Source organism: Cryptomeria japonica, chromosome 6 (assembly GCF_030272615.1).
Source record: "Cryptomeria japonica chromosome 6, Sugi_1.0, whole genome shotgun sequence".
Taxonomy (NCBI): domain Eukaryota; kingdom Viridiplantae; phylum Streptophyta; class Pinopsida; order Cupressales; family Cupressaceae; genus Cryptomeria; species Cryptomeria japonica.
This window is the reverse complement of record NC_081410.1, coordinates 450,100,509-450,119,426: the sequence shown is the minus strand read 5'-3', so window position 1 is coordinate 450,119,426 and position 18,918 is coordinate 450,100,509. Positions and strand designations below refer to the sequence as shown.

General features: G+C 39.4%; 1 protein-coding gene across 1 annotated transcript in view; it reads right to left on the bottom strand.

Annotated features, from left to right (window-relative positions):
- Nucleotides 1-2,066: 2,066 nt before the first annotated feature.
- The window catches only part of LOC131037523 (uncharacterized), a 229,658-nt gene continuing 212,806 nt past the window's right edge, over nucleotides 2,067-18,918 (bottom strand). Inside the window, exon 8 of the mRNA XM_057969681.2 lies at nucleotides 2,067-2,474. Within this exon, the coding sequence (XP_057825664.2) occupies nucleotides 2,307-2,474 (168 nt within the window). The 3' untranslated portion in view covers nucleotides 2,067-2,306. The remainder of the gene's footprint in view (nucleotides 2,475-18,918) is intronic.

The following is an 18,918-nucleotide window of genomic DNA, read 5'->3' as shown; positions in this document are numbered from 1 at the left end:
ATTAAAGCAGGATTCATTTCTAGATATAGAGGCACTGTTATAGCTAATGTTTGTCAGCACTATCAAGGCCCGAATCACAGAATCTCGGCAATAATGATATCATGACAGTAGGAGGTAATACACTCTTCTTTGCACAAGAAATTTCATTGTCTATGTTCTAAAACGCATGGCATCAAGGAGCAATGGCATTTTTTTCACAGGACAGTGTATTTGATAGCCTCATAAAGGAGACAGGGAATCAATTGGATTTAATCTGGACTGAAGGAGGACATTTCTCAAATTACTGATTTGAACGATCAATTGGTCTGAGTATATTTGGGAAATGCTACATTATATTACCTAACAGAAGCCATTTACAACAACAATGGTTGACCCCCTAATCACAAGTTCTTCCTTTTTGGCAAAGTGTTATGTGATGAATAGTGAAGACAGATATAAGACTATTAAGTTATATTTGTACGATCAAATATTAGGAAGGCTTTCAATTCTGTAGATAGGAGTTAAGATTGGATGTATAGCCAAGCTAGTGCCAGCAATAAAGTTAGTACTATCCAGCAATTATTAATTACTTGTCAGTTATTTGTCTGCAGTAGGAAAGAAGTATTTGTTATGCTTCTTTATATATGTATAATGCAAACCGATGTTATAATTGTCAATTTACCATGTGGGAATTGAGGTCGAAAAGGAAAAAGTATATATTTGTTACCTTAATGTCCAAGCAATGGAGTTGGCAGAACACATTCAAAATGGGAGTAAGTTAGTGAGAAGGCTTTGGAATAATGATCTTGTTGAGGCAGCCTCCTTTTCAATCTCAATACAAAATCAGGAACTTCTTGTCGATCGTGTCAACCACTACAATCCAAAGACAAAGAAGATAGGCTCATTGAATGCACAAGTTCTTTGCAAGCTCAGGGGTGGCAGCATATTTTTTATGTTTTTTTGTCATTTTGTAGTTGAATCTTGCATTCTCTGGACATTTTGTTGTATTTTTTAATTTTATATAATATATCATATGAACACTGACACTAAGTATGAAAGCAATAAAATTTTGTTAATTTGTTCAACTCTTATGTGAACTCTTGATTCGACTCTAATGTTTGTATCAAGGATTTATAATGTATATGATGAATGACTTATCAATGTTATCATATGAAATTTGAAATTTCCCTATATTTTAAATTTTTCCTTTTTTCAATAGCCATCCCTTTTGTGGTCCCTCATTGTCACCTAAAATGACCTCCAAAAAATCCATCCCCAAAAATGTGCCCCACTATCGGACCTCCTTGTTATTCTGGTCCTAGAAACTTGGTGTAACATAGATTGTATGTAACTAAATGAAGACACATAATCTCCGAACCATGCATCGACAGTGAACATATGGAGGAGAAAATCTACAAGTTTGTAAGTTCTTACATATACAATGTCAGTAAACATATGGAAAAAAAATCTACAAGTTTGTATTTCTTACGCATTCATTGTCAGAAAGTTCATGCAACAATTTTCATAGCTTATTAGTGCTTGAATGTAACTAGTGTCAACATAAAACTTAACCCTGTGGGATGTAGACATTGAAAAGTTGACACAATTTCAGTTATAGTTATTGATAGTATGACAATTTATTGTTGAACAATGCATGTGTATGTATCTCGCATCACACATGCCCAAAACTCTTATATACATCACCCGCAGTAGGTTCAAAACAATTCATGGCCTTTTCCAGTTTACTGTGACACTATTTACATAGTGATTTCGTAGTAATTGGTCATCATTCATTGAACATCTCAAGTTGTTCTTTTTACATGCCTTCTCCTAGCAACTACAATTTCCTATTTTCGAACATTTGAGTATCACGTTGATTTTGAACATGAATGACATGTTCATATTCTATATTGTCATAATGATCCATAATTTCACTAAATATTCCAGTAGAGAGAAAAAAACATATACATATCTTACGTGAGATCATAAAAACTACATGCAAGAACTAATGATCTCTCATGCTCCATAATTGAATGGCTTGCATAAGAAGGGGTCTCGTACACAAAAAATGGTGTCTCACTTGGCACTGACCCTTAAAAATACCTTTAGCTTTATCTTTTAATATACAAATCAAAAGGTAATATACAACTAGTAATCCTAAACACATACATCTTTGCATTGCAAACTTGTTGCTAACATTACAAAAATAAAATGAAGACTTGAAGATATGGTGAACACATTAGGTAAAGCATTCTAGCTCTTTTTACTCTGTTATAAACAAAATTAATGAAAAGGAAAAAACTGTTGATCTTAACTGACGAGTATAATTACACAAATGCAGGTTCTGAAGCTGGAGAATTTTGCCTCTGCAATATATCTGTACCAGGAAACTGTCCAATATCATGTTCATTAATGTGTGTGAATTCCTGGTGTAAGCCTATAGAAAAGTCATCAGGATTTGAACCACCACTAACACCAGAAAAATAGTCTGCAATCTGCATATAGTCAAAGAAGATAGCTGTAATTAATTTATTGATGCAAAGGGAAATAATGTTGTCATACAAAAGCAACAACCATGCAAACAGTAATTGAAAGAAAATGAAACATCTGTTGATGTGTAGCTAGGTCGGATCCCTTCTAGGGCCGACCTAGTACATAAAATTCTAAGTGGCCTGTTGGCCTTAGCATTTTCGCATCTTACTTTGTGTAAATGTGTAAACCCTATTTGGGTCAGGGCCTATTTGGGCAATGGGTGCAACTTGTATTAAATTTAACTTGTATTAATGATATAGGTCAAGTCCTATACTAATGTAACTTGTGAATTAAATTGTAACTTGGCACCAAAACTATACAAGGCCGACCAAGGGTAATTAAATGGATCATTCCCTATATATGTAAGATCAATTGAAGATCACATCATCATCAAGCAATCTATCTGTCATTCATTTGTGCGAATCATCTCTGCATCAGCGAATAGCTAAAGGGCAGCAACTTGAGGTTCGGTTATCATCATAGAGCAGCGAATTGAAGTCCCAGTCAGCGAACCTGTCTTAGGTCTGGAGAAATCTTATTTTATGCTGAGCAATCAACTTCTAGGTAAAGCGAACTTGCTGGGCGAACTATCATTCTGGGCTGCCGAACCTGCTATGTGCTACTGAATTCTTGTTCATACTGACCGACCTCTCTCCAAGACAAGCGAACTCCAATATATGATCAGCAATCTGCATTCTGGGTGGTGACATCAAGTCTGATCAGATCTATATATCAGATAAGGTATTGTGTGCCCTAAGAAGGGTTAAGATTGTAATCTGCTACTGTGTTTATCCTAATCTGATCTGAGACATTCTTGCTGGGTTTTTCACCTCCAAGAGGGAGGTTTTCCCAGGGTATCACTGTGTTATGTGTGTTGCGTTTGTTATTATTTGTTTACTGTTATCAGTCTGATCCTAAAATTAACAACATCACCATGGCTCAACCTAAGAAATGTTCAGCTCCAAAAACAAAATGAAAATAATTCCCAAGGGTAAAAGCTATTGGAGATATCTACTACATTTTTTGAAAAAATTATAATGATATAGATCAATTAAGAAGATTAGATTTTCTCAGAAGATATGATTAGACGTGAGCAATAAAATATGTATCAGAAATTCATACAAGTCTTTTATGATCCAAAAAGAATTTCAAAATAGTATCGTTTCACATTTCAGTCGAAATACATTTCAATCTGCACAGTAACAATTGCTTGGTGTATATTACAGGACGCATTTTATCGTAGACTTTTGTTTCTATAATAAAACTTTCCTGAATATAGAGTTAAATCTATTATAGCCCTTGTTCGATCATTCTAGAATGTCTTAATCATTCCCCTAAAGCTAAAACATCTAGAGTTGGATTTGAAACATACCTGGAACAGATTCATCCAGTGTGTTAATTTTAGCAATCAGATTAATTAATAATTAACAGAAAATCAGAATGCAATGAAGAACAAACACATAACACACAGATATCCTAGGAAAACCTCCCTCTTGGAGGAAAAACCTAGCATCAAAAGGTCTCAGATCTGATTGTATTAGGGCAGAAATAAACAATTACAAATTTGCCCAGCTAGGGCTAGATAGGAGCAAACTTATCTGAATGTTAAACTCAGATCTGAACTTAGCTGAATTCCAATGTGATAATAAGCAGACCCTAGGGCAGAGTAGAATCAGATTTCTTCAGCCTGAAGATGAACACACAACATGAAGGAAAGTCACCACCTTTGAGATGATTCGCATGACAAGGAGACCTCCCAAACAAGTTCGCTATGCAAGGAATTAGATTCGTTGTTCTCCAAAGTGAATTCGCTGGTCTTGAATGCTAGCAGATCAGAATTTGTATGACAGAAGATATTCGCTCAACAGAAGTAGATTTTTGCTAGAGGAGTGAATATGTTCTAAGGCTTTATCTTGCCTTACATATATATGAGTTAAAAATGATCTAATAGTCTTGGTCAGCCACAAGGAGTTTGGCGCCAAGATGTGATTTGAATTTACAATTACAAGTTACATCCACTTTGAGTCTTGCCCTATAACAAGTTACCCTTTACATTTTGCTTATGTGCTCAAATAGGGCCTGCCCTTTTAATATTACAAGTTACAATTTTGGGCCCAGCCCCAATTACATTATGTGATCGCATAAGTCATCACAATATACAATAAATTTTAATGGCCAAGGGCCACATTAAAATTTAATACGCTAGGAATCCAACCTAGCTATTTTCAACACTCCCTCTTAGCTGGAGAGGATTCCCAAAAAAAAAATAACCAAGTTATATTGTGATCATCACCATGACACTCTCAGAGGGTGATAAAGGAAAAATTCATGGACTCTTTCCATGATATCCATCTTGCATTGCCCGCAAAGGATGGATCCACCTTGCATTGCCCACAGAGGGTGGAGGTCTTTCACCTCAACCTTCTCCCCGAGAAGGATTCAATGTCACCTTGCATTGTCCACAAAGGGTGACTCCACCTTGCATTGCCTGCAGAAGGTGGAAGATGCAACTTAGTGCATCACTGGGACTGAGACTCCCTCTCAGCCAAAGTTGTGTTCTCAACAACTCCAAGTCTCTCTTTGAAGTACTCAAACTTCACTCAAGCAAGAGGGTCGGTGAGGACATCTGCAATCTGCTCATCAGTGCTGACATATTTCAGCTGAATGGCACCTCTTTGTACCATATCACAAACATAGTGATAATGGGTTTCCACATGTTTTGACCTGTCATGAAACACGGGATTAACAAACATCTTAATGCAACTCTGATTGTTACAATGAATGACTGTGGGTTCCCAAGGTTGTCCAAACAACCCAATAGGAAGCTTGCGAAGTCGTACTGCTTCTCTTGACACCACACTTGACGCAATGTACTCAACTTCTGCAGTACTCAAGCAACTAAGGATTGCTTCCTGCTGGCCTAGGAGATCACGACAAAACCCAAACTGAAGCAAATCCCTGAAGTGCTCTTACTATCAGTTACACTTCCTGCCCAATCGGAATCAAAGTAGCCTTCCAAGGTGATGACAGTGTTGATTGGATACTTCAACCCGTAGCCAACTATGTCTCGCAAATATCTCAGGATATGCTTGGCTGCAACAAGATGAACATGCTTCGGTTTGTTCATGAACTGGCTGAGGGTACTCACTGCATAACAAATATTCAGTCTAGTGTTAACTAGATACATCAAGGATCCAATCAATTGCCTGTACTCCGATGGATCTACAAAATCAGAGTTAGCTGCAGATAAACTCAATTTCTTCAAGTTAGTTTCCATAGGAGTAGACATAGGTTTGCAATCCATCATACCAAATATTTTCAATATATCAATAGTATATTTTCCTTGACTAAGGATAATTTCATTAGATCTTTGCCATACTTCTAATCCTAGAAAGTAATGCATTAGGCCTAGATCCTTCATTTCAAATTTAGTGGCTAATTTTTTCTTACATCTAATGATAAGACTATCTTCACCAATTAGAAATAAATCATCCACATATAAAACCAGAATTAGCACTTCACCATCAAATACTTTAAAGTAAAGGTTAGAATCAACATCAATCTAACAAAATCCTAAACTAACCAAATACTTATCAATTCTTTCATACCAAGCTCAAGGGGCCTACTTGAGGCCGTAAAGAGCTTTCTTCAATCTGCACACGTGAGATTCTCTATCATGAATCTCATATCCTTCTGGTTGTTCAATATAGACTTCTTCCTCAATGACACCATTAAGAAAAGCAGTCTTTACATCCATCTAATGTAATTTCCAGCCCTTAATTGCAGCAATAGCTATAATGGTTCTAATAGAAGTATACCTAGCAACAGGAGCAAATGTTTCCTCATAATCTATGCCTTCCTTTTGAGAAAAACCACGAGCTACAAATCTAGCTTTATATTTCTCAATACTTCCATCAGCAGTATGTTTAATTTTAAACAACCATTTAGACAATACAACAGACTTACCTTTAGGTCTAGGCACAATATCCCAGACATCATTCTTGTTGATGGATTGTTATTCTTCGCCCATGGCTAACTTCCACGCTTGCCGGTTCATAGCTTCTTCTACATTTGATGGTTCGGTCTCAATAATGTTACACATCATTGTAACATAGTTGGAGAACTTCTGAGGTCTCCTTCTTTCTTTGAATGTTCCTTTGGGAGCTGCAAACTTTTCAGCTCCTTGGATTGTGTTCCTAACCCAAAGTGGTCTCTTCTTACTGAGTGCAATATCTTTGGGTCCATCAGTTGGATCCAGAGGCTCAGAAGGATCACTATACTCAATATATTCAGGAGGCTCAATAGACTCCCTTTGAATTTCAGGGTTAGTATCAATGTCCATATCTTGACTATCATTAAGTTCTTTATCATTATCAGCAAGGGAACCTTTAGATTTCTTAAGAGCAATATTTTCCTCAAAAGTAACATCTCTACTTACCTCAATATACCTTTGCCCTGGAATGTAGACTCAGAATGCTTTGGAAGATTCACTGTATCCAACAAGGATACCTTTCTTCCTGGATGGCTCTAGTTTAGTTCTCTTTTCCTTTGGTACATGAACATAGACAGGATGTAATGTCCCCCCTTTGAAATAGAATTTAATAATAAATAATAATAATAAAATTAAAATATTAAAAATTAAATTATAATATAAAGAATATAATTAATTAAAATTTAATTAAGTTAATGAATGGTTAAAAGACATGGAAGGAAAAGTTGTGACTCCCTCAACAATAAGATATAAAAGGGAGAAGAGAACCTCATTTGGGAGGGGGGATAACTTGGAAATCAGAAGTGCAGATCTGATTTAAATAAGAAGTGCAGGTCTGATTGTGAAAGGTTGTGTCCCTTTCAAAGGGCAGAAATAATGAAGAGTTGCACACTTTCAAAGGGTGTTAAAGGTGAAAGGGTGTGTCCCTTGCCAAAGGGCATACATGATGAAGAGGTATGACCTCTCCCTCACATTGAGAGATATAAAGAAAAAGGGGGGATAGTGCTAACAGGGATAGCCACGTTGGAAGCAAAAACCGTGGAAGGAGTAGAGTGTACCCAGCATATCCAGGATACACCACCGGCAAGTGAACGGTAAGTGGTTTGCCCTAAACCGTAGGAAATACTTCATGAATAATGCCGTGGAATTCGAATCATACCGCAAGATAAATTAAAGCAGAATAGCTGGTAAATAACAGAGATACATTCTAAATTAATATATCAGAGATGCATTTAGAATCAATGTTGCAGAGATACATTCAAAATTAGCATAATAGATATGCACTCAGGATTGTAATGACACTTCTAGAGACAGAGATACACTCAGGATTATAATATAATAGTGATATATTAGTGATGTTAAATAACAATTACCATAAGATTGTAGAGATACACTCAGAATTAAAACAGAGGAAATAGATATTGCTTCAGAGGCAATTTACAGAGCTAGGGATCATTGAGGCATTTCAGAGCAGAATTATATTTAAGTCCCTGATAATGTCTACGATGATTGCTCCTTTTAAAGGAGCCATAGAGACCAGAGGGCATAATTGAATGCCAAGATTCCAAGAGGAATCCAAAGAGAGATTCATAGGGAATCTCTTAGAGACAATATATATTATATTGTAGAGGTTAACCATATGCATATGTTAGAGATAGAGAAGTTTGAGCAGGGCTGGGATCTCTACCAAGCTTTGAGAACATTAATGATTTCACTCATTAATAGAGATCCCAAATAGAGACCTTAGGAGGACGACATCCTGGATTGCTCCTAACTGAGAAATATTTCTCAATAGAGGGTTGGGTCAATCCAGGTAAGGTCCAACTGAGTATTGTATCTTTTTTTATAGATACAATAAATCAGTTAACATTATTTGTTAAATATGTAGAATAACGTATAGCATTCTTTCTGGTATAATTGCACAAATAAATATGTATGTTTAATTATCTTTCATATTGTTTGTATACTAACGTTTGTTTGCAAGACTTGAACGCCAAATAATCCAATCCCCAACTGGGAACATTACACAGGACTTCCGAAAATCCTTAGGTGGCTGATATCAGGTTTGACACTAGTGAAGGCTTCTTCAGGAGTCATGTTCTTCAACACACGATGAGGGCATCTATTCTGAATATACATTGCAGTCTTAGATGCCTCGGCCCATAAGAAAGTCTACAGATCCTGATCATGAATCATTGCCTTCGCAGCTTCAACAATGGATCTATTCTTTCTTTCAGCCACACCATTTTGCTGAGGATTGTAGGGAACACAAAACTCCCTCTTAATTCCTATCTCTACACAAAAGTCAAGAAAACTACTTGAGGTGTATTCACCTCTATTATCAGATCTTAACACTTTAATTCTTTTTTCCAGATAGATTTTAAACTAAAGCCTTAAATTCTTTGAACCTACTTAATACTTCATCAAATTATTTAGTTTTCAAAAAGTAAATCTAAGTCTGTAATGTCCCCTTCTCAAACCTGATCCTTTCTACAACCGTTGGTCTCTTTCTAGGAAGCTCGGAGGCCAGTCGGAGGGTAAAATTAGGGTTTCCTATTTTTGAGGAGGTCTTTTTGGATGGGTTCATCGTCGGCTTTTTCTAATGGTTCAGAGGGCTTCGCAATGATGTCTTCATCTCAGTTTTTGGAGCAGTTTTCAGAATTTACTATTTTTAGTAAGTTCTATTTTTGGCAGGGCTCGCGTGGCATCGGGCAATCTCTACATCCTGTTCAGTTAACTCCAGGAGCATGGTCAGGTTCTAGCTTCAGATTTTGGAGTTGTGTGGTCAAGTAACTTTATTTTAATTAAATAATCATTATAATTATAAAGTTGCTTATCCCCCCTTGGCCTAGTCCAACAACTTAAAAACATCACTTAAAAGGGGGACTTTATGGGTGGCGCCCTCATGGAGGATTTAATTAATATTTTATCCTTGGCCAAAGTCAAAACATGGCGAAACTTACCAAGGTGATATTTTTATATTATTTCATTGACTTTTTGGCTAGGTGTGATGGCGCCATGTTGAGGAGGGGATTAGGGTTTGCCTTGGAAATCGAATTAGGGTTTTGAGGAGGCAAGTGAAGCTATTTATTGGAGTCTTGGGAGGATTGAGGGGATCTTTTGGTGGAATTTGTATTTGGGCAGCCGTCTGGCTCTGGACATGCTTCAAGGAATGGAAGCCTTCTAGCATAGGCATCTCTTCTTGCTTGAAAGATAGCAACTAGGGTGATTATATTCTCTATGTAATTGCATTTAGCCGTAGTTTATCATCAGAGTTTTCATTGTAATCATTTAGGCTTATAGTTCATTCAGTTTTCTGCATCTAGAATTCCCGCGACTAATTTCATGTTTTGTTCACAACCAGAAAATACAAAAAAATTGCATTGTGGGTATTAGTTCTTTGCATTTGCCTCACCTAGGCGTTGCATTTCCTAGGGTTTCAGCAAGTTTGGTTCATGCATTTATTTTTAATGACAAATCGTATTTTGCAGCCAGCCGTACCATTTTAAATGCATTGGAAATCGTGCCATTCTTCATTGTGAGGGTTTTGCAGTGTTGTTTGAGTCTTTCGCAGGTTTCCACGTCACCAAGGCATTTTGCAACTAGTTTCCGGAGGAAAGAAGATTGTACGAGGAAGAAATGAGCTGTTGGCAATGATCCATGGGTTCGCGGTTGAATGTGCAGATTTATGTTGAATCAGAAACTCTCTTCTAAAAGGGGAGTTGTGAAAGAATTTCTTTTGATTGTAATCTGACCAGTAGTACTGGCAGTCTTGAACTGTGATCTTGGTTGTAATTGTCAAGCTAACCAAACTTATCTTATCTACCTCCATCCTATGGTAGCTCCTCTCCCTGTTGGGATTGAAAGCACATCCTGGATGTCGAGTGTCTTTTCAGTTTCTGCAATCAATTAAATTCAAGCATTTAAGTTTCACTCCGTCATATGGTAGCCCCTATCCGTCTGGAGTGGGTAGCACATACTTGGCGTTGAGTTCCTTCCAGTTCTAGATTTCAGGGACCCTCTGACCAATGCTCGCCATCCCGGCGCCATACTGGTTAGAGTTCTTTGCATAAGCAACTAAGATCCTCTGACCAATGCTCATCCACACGGTGCCATTCTGGTTAGGGTTGCTTCAGCAAATCAAATACTTTTTCTCAGAACTAATTGATCACTCATATAGTTGTTGTAATTAAGTTGATCAAAAATTTAAAAAAAATTGGCTAGGGATATTTCAGTGGTATCAGAGCCAAGATCCTGCCATCCTGTGAGCAACTTGTCTATGAGTGACAGAGAAAAACGATATTGGGCAAGAGAAGATAAGAAGGTTGGGAAACAATTCCAGTTTCATCAGCCTCCTGAGGGTCAAACAGCCTCAGAAGTCTTGTGGGCTCACTGGGAGTCTTCTCAGGAATCCGATATGGCAGAAGGTGAAAGATCAGTTGGGGGTAATGAGAGGCACACCCACAACAGAGAAGATAGCGGAAAGGAAAGGGAAAGATCTCTGAGTCCCGGGAAGAGGTTTGAAAGAAAGATGGATGCTTTGATGGACATGGTCTCCCTCATGATGGGAAAAATGGGTCAGAACACCACTCCTCAGAATAACTCAGGCCATAGAGGAGAGTATAGTGCTTCCAAACCGCATGATGAGCATGCAGGCCGGATGGTGCCTAATAATACCAACATTTCTTCCAGACCCTTTAAACCCACCTTTCTGGCACCCGTAGTTAATCAGCCTGATCCCGAGGAGAATGCTTCATTTGTGGAGCAGTTGAGACTCGGTCGAGCAGAGTATGATTCTCTACCTGACGACATCAAAATGGATATGTCCTATAATGATTTCATGGATCATAAAAGGAAAAACAAAGGACAAGGGAGATATTATGATCAGAGGAGACCATTAAATCAAGGAGACTTGTACCAAGCTGTCAACAAAGTTACACTTCCCCACTTTGACGGGAGTGATTCCAATTCAGCCCGAGCTTGGATTCAAAAGCTGGATAACTATCTAGCTCTCCGACCAATGGCAGAAGAAGAAGCGATCAAGTTCGCTACGCTACACCTTGATGGGGTGGCGCACGAGTGGTGGTACCATGGCCTCATCACCTTGGGTCATAGGTCTATCACAGCATATGATGAGTTCACCACTAGGCTCATTGAGAGATTTGAGAAGAAGGATCCTGAAATCCACTTTAGAGAACTTGCACAACTAAGACAGTATAGCACAGTCGATGCCTACATTGCAGAATTTCAACGGCTCTCAGTCATGGTGACGGGAATCACGGAAAGGAGATTGGTGATTCTTTTCAGTGAAGGGTTGACAGAACCTCTCAAGGGGTGGATTAAAGCTTTCGATCCCCCATCATTGCAAGAGGCCATGAAAAAAGCAAGAAATATGGAGTGGGCCACTCCTAAGGCCAAATTTCAGTCAAATTCCCCCTTTCAGAAAAGGGATAAGGGAAAAAGGCCTCAGCATAGACCACCCTTGAGACCTCAACACCAAGAGTTCAAGAACCGCAATCCAAATGTTACCAGGTTGGATCTAGAAACCCTGAATGAACTCAGAAGGAAAGGGTTATGTTTTCGGTGTAGAGAAAAATGGTCTCAAGATCATGTTTGCCAAAAGGGGGTTAAGTTCAATCAGATTGAATATTATTCTGCTGGTGAAAGTGGGTCTGATTTATCTGACCAGCAATCTGATTATGAAGAAAGTGAAGGTGATAGAGCCCCAGAAGAATCTGGAGATGAAAAGGAGTGTGGTGGAGTCTTGGCCCAGCTCTCTAGTTTTCAAAGAAACGAATCATTCAAGGTTCGTGGGATGATCAAAGGGCAGCGAATTGTTGCCTTGATCGACACCGGAGCAACACATAACTTCATTGATGAAGTTGTAGTAGCCAAGAAGGGGCTGCAAACTGAAGAGTTTGAAGGGTTCAAGGTCATGGTTGCAGATGGATTTCATATCTCTTGCACCAAGAAGATTTCAAACATGACCATGCAGTTGGGAAACTACGAAGTCAAGGATGACTTCTACGTAGTACACATTGGGGATACTGATGCTGTCTTAGGTATTCAATGGCTGCGATCTCTTGGAGAGATCTCCTTGAATCTGCAAACTATGGAGTTAAAGTTTCAATCAGATGGGAAGAGAGTAGTTCTAAGAGGCATGTCTAATGGAGGTCCGCGAGTGGTGTCATTCAAAAGAATGGCAAGACTGATCCGTCATGATCAAGTTGAATGGGTTGCCGAATGTATGATCCTCCCTGCAAGTTCCATTGAGGCTAAGCGTGATCAACCTCCTGATATCCAGTCTCTGCTTGCAAAGAAGAGTGCAGTTTTTGCCGACTTGCCTCCTGGACCTCCCCCTGAACGGGGTTCAGAACACATTATAGAGCTCAAGGAAGGAGCTAAACCAGTGATCACAACTCCATACCGGTATCCAAAGAGGCAGAAGGATGAAATAGAAAGGAATATTCAAGAACTCCTGGAGATGGGTTTCATTCGCCCAAGCAAGAGTCCCTTTGCTTCAGCAGTAGTGCTTGTTAAGAAAAAAGATGGGACCATGCGCATGTGCGTGGACTATCGTGCTTTGAATCAAAGCACCATCAAAAATAGATACCCCATTCCCAGAATTGATGAACTCATTGATGAGTTACATGGGGCCAAGTTCTTTTCGAAGATCGATCTGAGGTCGGGCTACCACCAGATTCGGATGAGGGGATCTGACGTGGAAAAGACAGCCTTCAGATGCCACTATGGCCATTTTGAATTCCTAGTCATGCCCTTTGGGTTGACTAATGCTCCAGCCACCTTCCAGTCTTGCATGAACCGTGTCTTTCAGAATCAGTTAAGGAAATTTGTGCTGATATTTTTTGATGACATCCTGATTTACAGCAAGACTTGGGATGAGCACCTTAAACATTTGGAGGTAGTGCTTAGTACCCTAGAGTCAGAAAGTTTGTTTGCAAAAGCTTCCAAATGTGAATTTGGAATGGAGGAGTTATTGTACTTGGGACACATAATCAGTGCTGGGGGAGTAAAGGTGGATCCGGAGAAAATAAAAGCAGTAATGGATTGGCCACCTCCCGAGAACTTGACTCAATTAAAAGGATTTCTAGGTCTATGTGGTTTTTATCGGAGGTTTGTTAAGGGGTATTCCCAGAATGCAGCTCCTCTTACTGATCTCACCAAAAAGGGGGCCTTTGTTTGGTCCGAAAGGGCTCAAGTTGTGTTTGACAAATTTAAGAATATAATGAGCTCGTGTCCAGTTTTAGCAATTCCTGATTTCTCCAAACCATTTGAGCTGCAGTGTGATGCATCAGGTGAAGGAGTGGGGGCTGTCCTGATGCAAGACAAACACCCTATCGTGTTTGAGAGTAGAAAATTACGGGGTGTCGAAAGGACATACTCAATTTATGATAAAGAAATGCTTGCCATTATGCATGCATTAGCCAAGTTCAGGCAGTACTTGGTGGGAAACAAATTCGTGGTGAAAACTGACCACAATAGCCTCAAGCATTTCATGCATCAGAAGGATCTAAATGAGAGGCAACAGAAATGGGTAAGTAAGCTTCAAGCTTATGACTTTGACATTGAATATGTCAAAGGGAAAAATAATATAGTGGCTGATGCTCTGTCTAGAAGACCTCATCTTAGCTCATTGTGTGAGCTTACTGCAGATTGGAGAGATTTGTTGCTTGCTGATTATGCCAAAAATCAGTTTGCAACCAGCATTCTTGAAGGTACTTTTCATGATGAAAGGTACAAGGTGGTTGAGGGATTGATCCATTACAAGGGAAGGATCTTTTTGTTGTCTGATTCTAAATTGAAGAAGAAGATTCTTCTGACTTTTCATGATATTCCGGTGGCTGGTCACCAAGGGTTTTTCAAGACATATAGGCAGATCCGAGAAAGGTTTTCTTGGAAAGGGTTGAAGGGCGAAGTACAACGCTACATTCAGGAATGTCCTGTTTGTCAAGCGAATAAGAATGAGCATACATTGCCCGCCGGATTGCTGCAACCACTTCCCATTCCCAATCAAAAATGGGAAAGCATTTCAATGGATTTCATCACTGGGTTGCCCAAGGCCCAAGGGAGGGATTGCATTTACGTGGTGGTTGACAGATTAACCAAGTTTGCTCATTTCTTTGCCATTACCAGTACTTTTTCTGCAGCCCAAGTTGCAGATTTATTTTTTCGAGAAGTGTTTAGGCTTCATGGATTGCCAAAGAATATTGTAAGTGATAGGGACAGTAAGTTCCTAAGTACATTTTGGCAGGAAGTCTTTAGAATGAGTGGTACTGTGCTGACTCCAAGCACAAGTTATCACCCCCAAACTGATGGGCAAACTGAAGTTGTGAACAAGTGGCTGGAAGGCTACTTGAGAAATTATGTGTCAGAGCAGCAGAAAGCTTGGGTTAAGTGGCTGCATATAGGCGAGTATTGCTACAACTCTACCTATCATATGTCAATCAAAATGTCTCCCTTCTTGGCACTTTATGGGTATGAAGCACCCAGCTTTGCAGATTTGGTGTTTGGGGATAGCAAAGCCCCTTTAGCCAAGGATTTATTGCAGCAGAGTCAAGACATAATGAGGTCCTTAAAGGATAATTTGCAGATTGCACAGAATCAGCAGAAGTTATATGCTGATCAGAGACGGGTAGAGCGTTCTTTTGAGGTTGGGGACATGGTCTATCTCTGGTTACAACCTTATAGACAGTCTACTCTCAAGAAGAGTGGAGCTGAGAAGCTGAAACCGCGCTTCTATGGACCATTTAGGGTCATCAGGAAGATTGGGGCTGTAGCTTATGAATTAGAGCTACCTTCAGATAGCAGAGTGCATAATGTCTTCCACGTGTCTCGCCTCAAGAAGGCACTTGGACACAATGTGGTTGCTTCTTCACAGTTGCCACCGTTGGACGAAGAAGGACTATTGATTCTAATTCCCGAGGAGATACTTGATGTCAGAGAACGTTCTTTGAGGAATAGAACTGTCAGAGAATATTTAGTGAAGTGGAAGAACCTACCTTTGGAGGATGCAACATGGGAAAATGATGAGATATTGCAGCATCCTGGTTTGCGATTGCTTGAGGGCAAGCAATCTTGGGGAGGGCGGACTGTAATGTCCCCTTCTCAAACCTGATCCTTTCTACAACCGTTGGTCTCTTTCTAGGAAGCTCGGAGGCCAGTCGGAGGGTAAAATTAGGGTTTCCTATTTTTGAGGAGGTCTTTTTGGATGGGTTCATCGTCGGCTTTTTCTAATGGTTCAGAGGGCTTCGCAATGATGTCTTCATCTCAGTTTTGGAGCAGTTTTCAGAATTTACTATTTTTAGTAAGTTCTATTTTTGGCAGGGCTCGCGTGGCATCGGGCAATCTCTACATCCTGTTCAGTTAACTCCAGGAGCATGGTCAGGTTCTAGCTTCAGATTTTGGAGTTGTGTGGTCAAGTAACTTTATTTTAATTAAATAATCATTATAATTATAAAGTTGCTTATCCCCCCTTGGCCTAGTCCAACAACTTAAAAACATCACTTAAAAGGGGGACTTTATGGGTGGCGCCCTCATGGAGGATTTAATTAATATTTTATCCTTGGCCAAAGTCAAAACATGGCGAAACTTACCAAGGTGATATTTTTATATTATTTCATTGACTTTTTGGCTAGGTGTGATGGCGCCATGTTGAGGAGGGGATTAGGGTTTGCCTTGGAAATCGAATTAGGGTTTTGAGGAGGCAAGTGAAGCTATTTATTGGAGTCTTGGGAGGATTGAGGGGATCTTTTGGTGGAATTTGTATTTGGGCAGCCGTCTGGCTCTGGACATGCTTCAAGGAATGGAAGCCTTCTAGCATAGGCATCTCTTCTTGCTTGAAAGATAGCAACTAGGGTGATTATATTCTCTATGTAATTGCATTTAGCCGTAGTTTATCATCAGAGTTTTCATTGTAATCATTTAGGCTTATAGTTCATTCAGTTTTCTGCATCTAGAATTCCCGCGACTAATTTCATGTTTTGTTCACAACCAGAAAATACAAAAAAATTGCATTGTGGGTATTAGTTCTTTGCATTTGCCTCACCTAGGCGTTGCATTTCCTAGGGTTTCAGCAAGTTTGGTTCATGCATTTATTTTTAATGACAAATCGTATTTTGCAGCCAGCCGTACCATTTTAAATGCATTGGAAATCGTGCCATTCTTCATTGTGAGGGTTTTGCAGTGTTGTTTGAGTCTTTCGCAGGTTTCCACGTCACCAAGGCATTTTGCAACTAGTTTCCGGAGGAAAGAAGATTGTACGAGGAAGAAATGAGCTGTTGGCAATGATCCATGGGTTCGCGGTTGAATGTGCAGATTTATGTTGAATCAGAAACTCTCTTCTAAAAGGGGAGTTGTGAAAGAATTTCTTTTGATTGTAATCTGACCAGTAGTACTGGCAGTCTTGAACTGTGATCTTGGTTGTAATTGTCAAGCTAACCAAACTTATCTTATCTACCTCCATCCTATGGTAGCTCCTCTCCCTGTTGGGATTGAAAGCACATCCTGGATGTCGAGTGTCTTTTCAGTTTCTGCAATCAATTAAATTCAAGCATTTAAGTTTCACTCCGTCATATGGTAGCCCCTATCCGTCTGGAGTGGGTAGCACATACTTGGCGTTGAGTTCCTTCCAGTTCTAGATTTCAGGGACCCTCTGACCAATGCTCGCCATCCCGGCGCCATACTGGTTAGAGTTCTTTGCATAAGCAACTAAGATCCTCTGACCAATGCTCATCCACACGGTGCCATTCTGGTTAGGGTTGCTTCAGCAAATCAAATACTTTTTCTCAGAACTAATTGATCACTCATATAGTTGTTGTAATTAAGTTGATCAAAAATTTAAAAAAAATTGGCTAGGGATATTTCAAAGTCTTTCTAGAGAAATCATCTATGAAGATCCATAATATAAGAATCCACTAGGTGAAGCAATAGATATAGGTCCACATAAATCAAAATGAACAAGTGCTAACTTTTCTTTAGCTCTACTTTCACTTTTATGAAATGGACTTTTAGTATTCTTACCTAAAGCACAACCTTTGCAAGTATCATCATGAAGGTGACTAGATTTAGGCATACCTTTGACCATCTTCTCAAGTGAGGGAAGTGCTTGAAAGTGTAGGTGACCAAGCCTTTTGTGCCATAGTTCGCTGGACTCAGGAGCCTCATGAATGAGGGCTTGAACAGTACGACCTGAAAGCTTGTATAGACTATCATATCCATTACCAATAACACGAGTAGATTTAAAACTAGATTTCATATGCCATGCAAGTACTCTACCCTTGAGAATGCTACTTGATAACCCTTATATTCTAATGCAGAAATGGAGATAAGATTCCTTTTAATTCCAGGTACAAATAAGATATCACTGAGATGTATAGAAAAGCCAGAATCTAAATTTAAAGAAGTATTACCAAAACCTCTTACCAAATACCGAGCATCATCACCAATTACCACATGAAGGTTAGACTCTTTCTCTATCAAATCTGAGAGGTGTTCCCGGTATCCCGTGATGTGCCTAGATGCGCCACTATCTATTAACCAAGTGTTGCTGTCAGTCGGCACATTGCTTGATAAGGCAGAAATGAAGAGGAAGTCTTCATGATCCTTTGGTTCTACAACTTCATTCAGGTTTGCTTCTCCTTGCTTAGGCTGATTTTGACATTCCTTCGCATAGTGACCAAACTTGTCACATCTGAAGCAACCAATACATGAAAGATCTCTTGGCTTCTTCCTTGAATCATGACTTGCAGAAGGTCTGAAATCTCTATTCCTTTTGAAGTTGCCTTTCTTCCAATTCCCACCTTTCTTCTTGACTGATTGAGCTGCAGGCGTGTGATGATCTCCTCCATGAGAGCTTCTAATTGCTCCCTTGGCAGCCAGTCGAGATTCTTCTTGGATGCAATCTCCCCTCAATCGTTCAAACTTGGGAAGCTCGATCCTAGCATTGATTCCTTGAATGAATGGTTCCCAAGCTGGAGGAAGACCATTTAGGGCAGTCAAGGTAAGATCTTTGTCTTCAACTTCTTTCTCAACTGCTGAGAGTTGATCCTTTAGATCAGTCATCTTCATGAAGTAGGAGGTGATGGATTCCCCTTTCTCCAATCGGATGTGAGTGAGTTGATTCCTCAAGGCAAGAATGCGGCTAGTGTTGTTGACTTCGTACATCTTCTCCAATGTGCTGAACATCTCTCTAGCAGACTTCATCTTGGAGATAGATGACACAATATGATCTTTGACGGAATCAATGATCAACCTTCGAGCTTGAAAGTCCTCCTTCTGCCATTCTTCCTTTTCCTTTTCATTGGTAGGTTCTTTAGCATCCTTACTGACATACTCAACAAGATCATTTAATGCCATCATCATACGAACCTTCCAAGAGGTGTAATTTGCAGAACCTT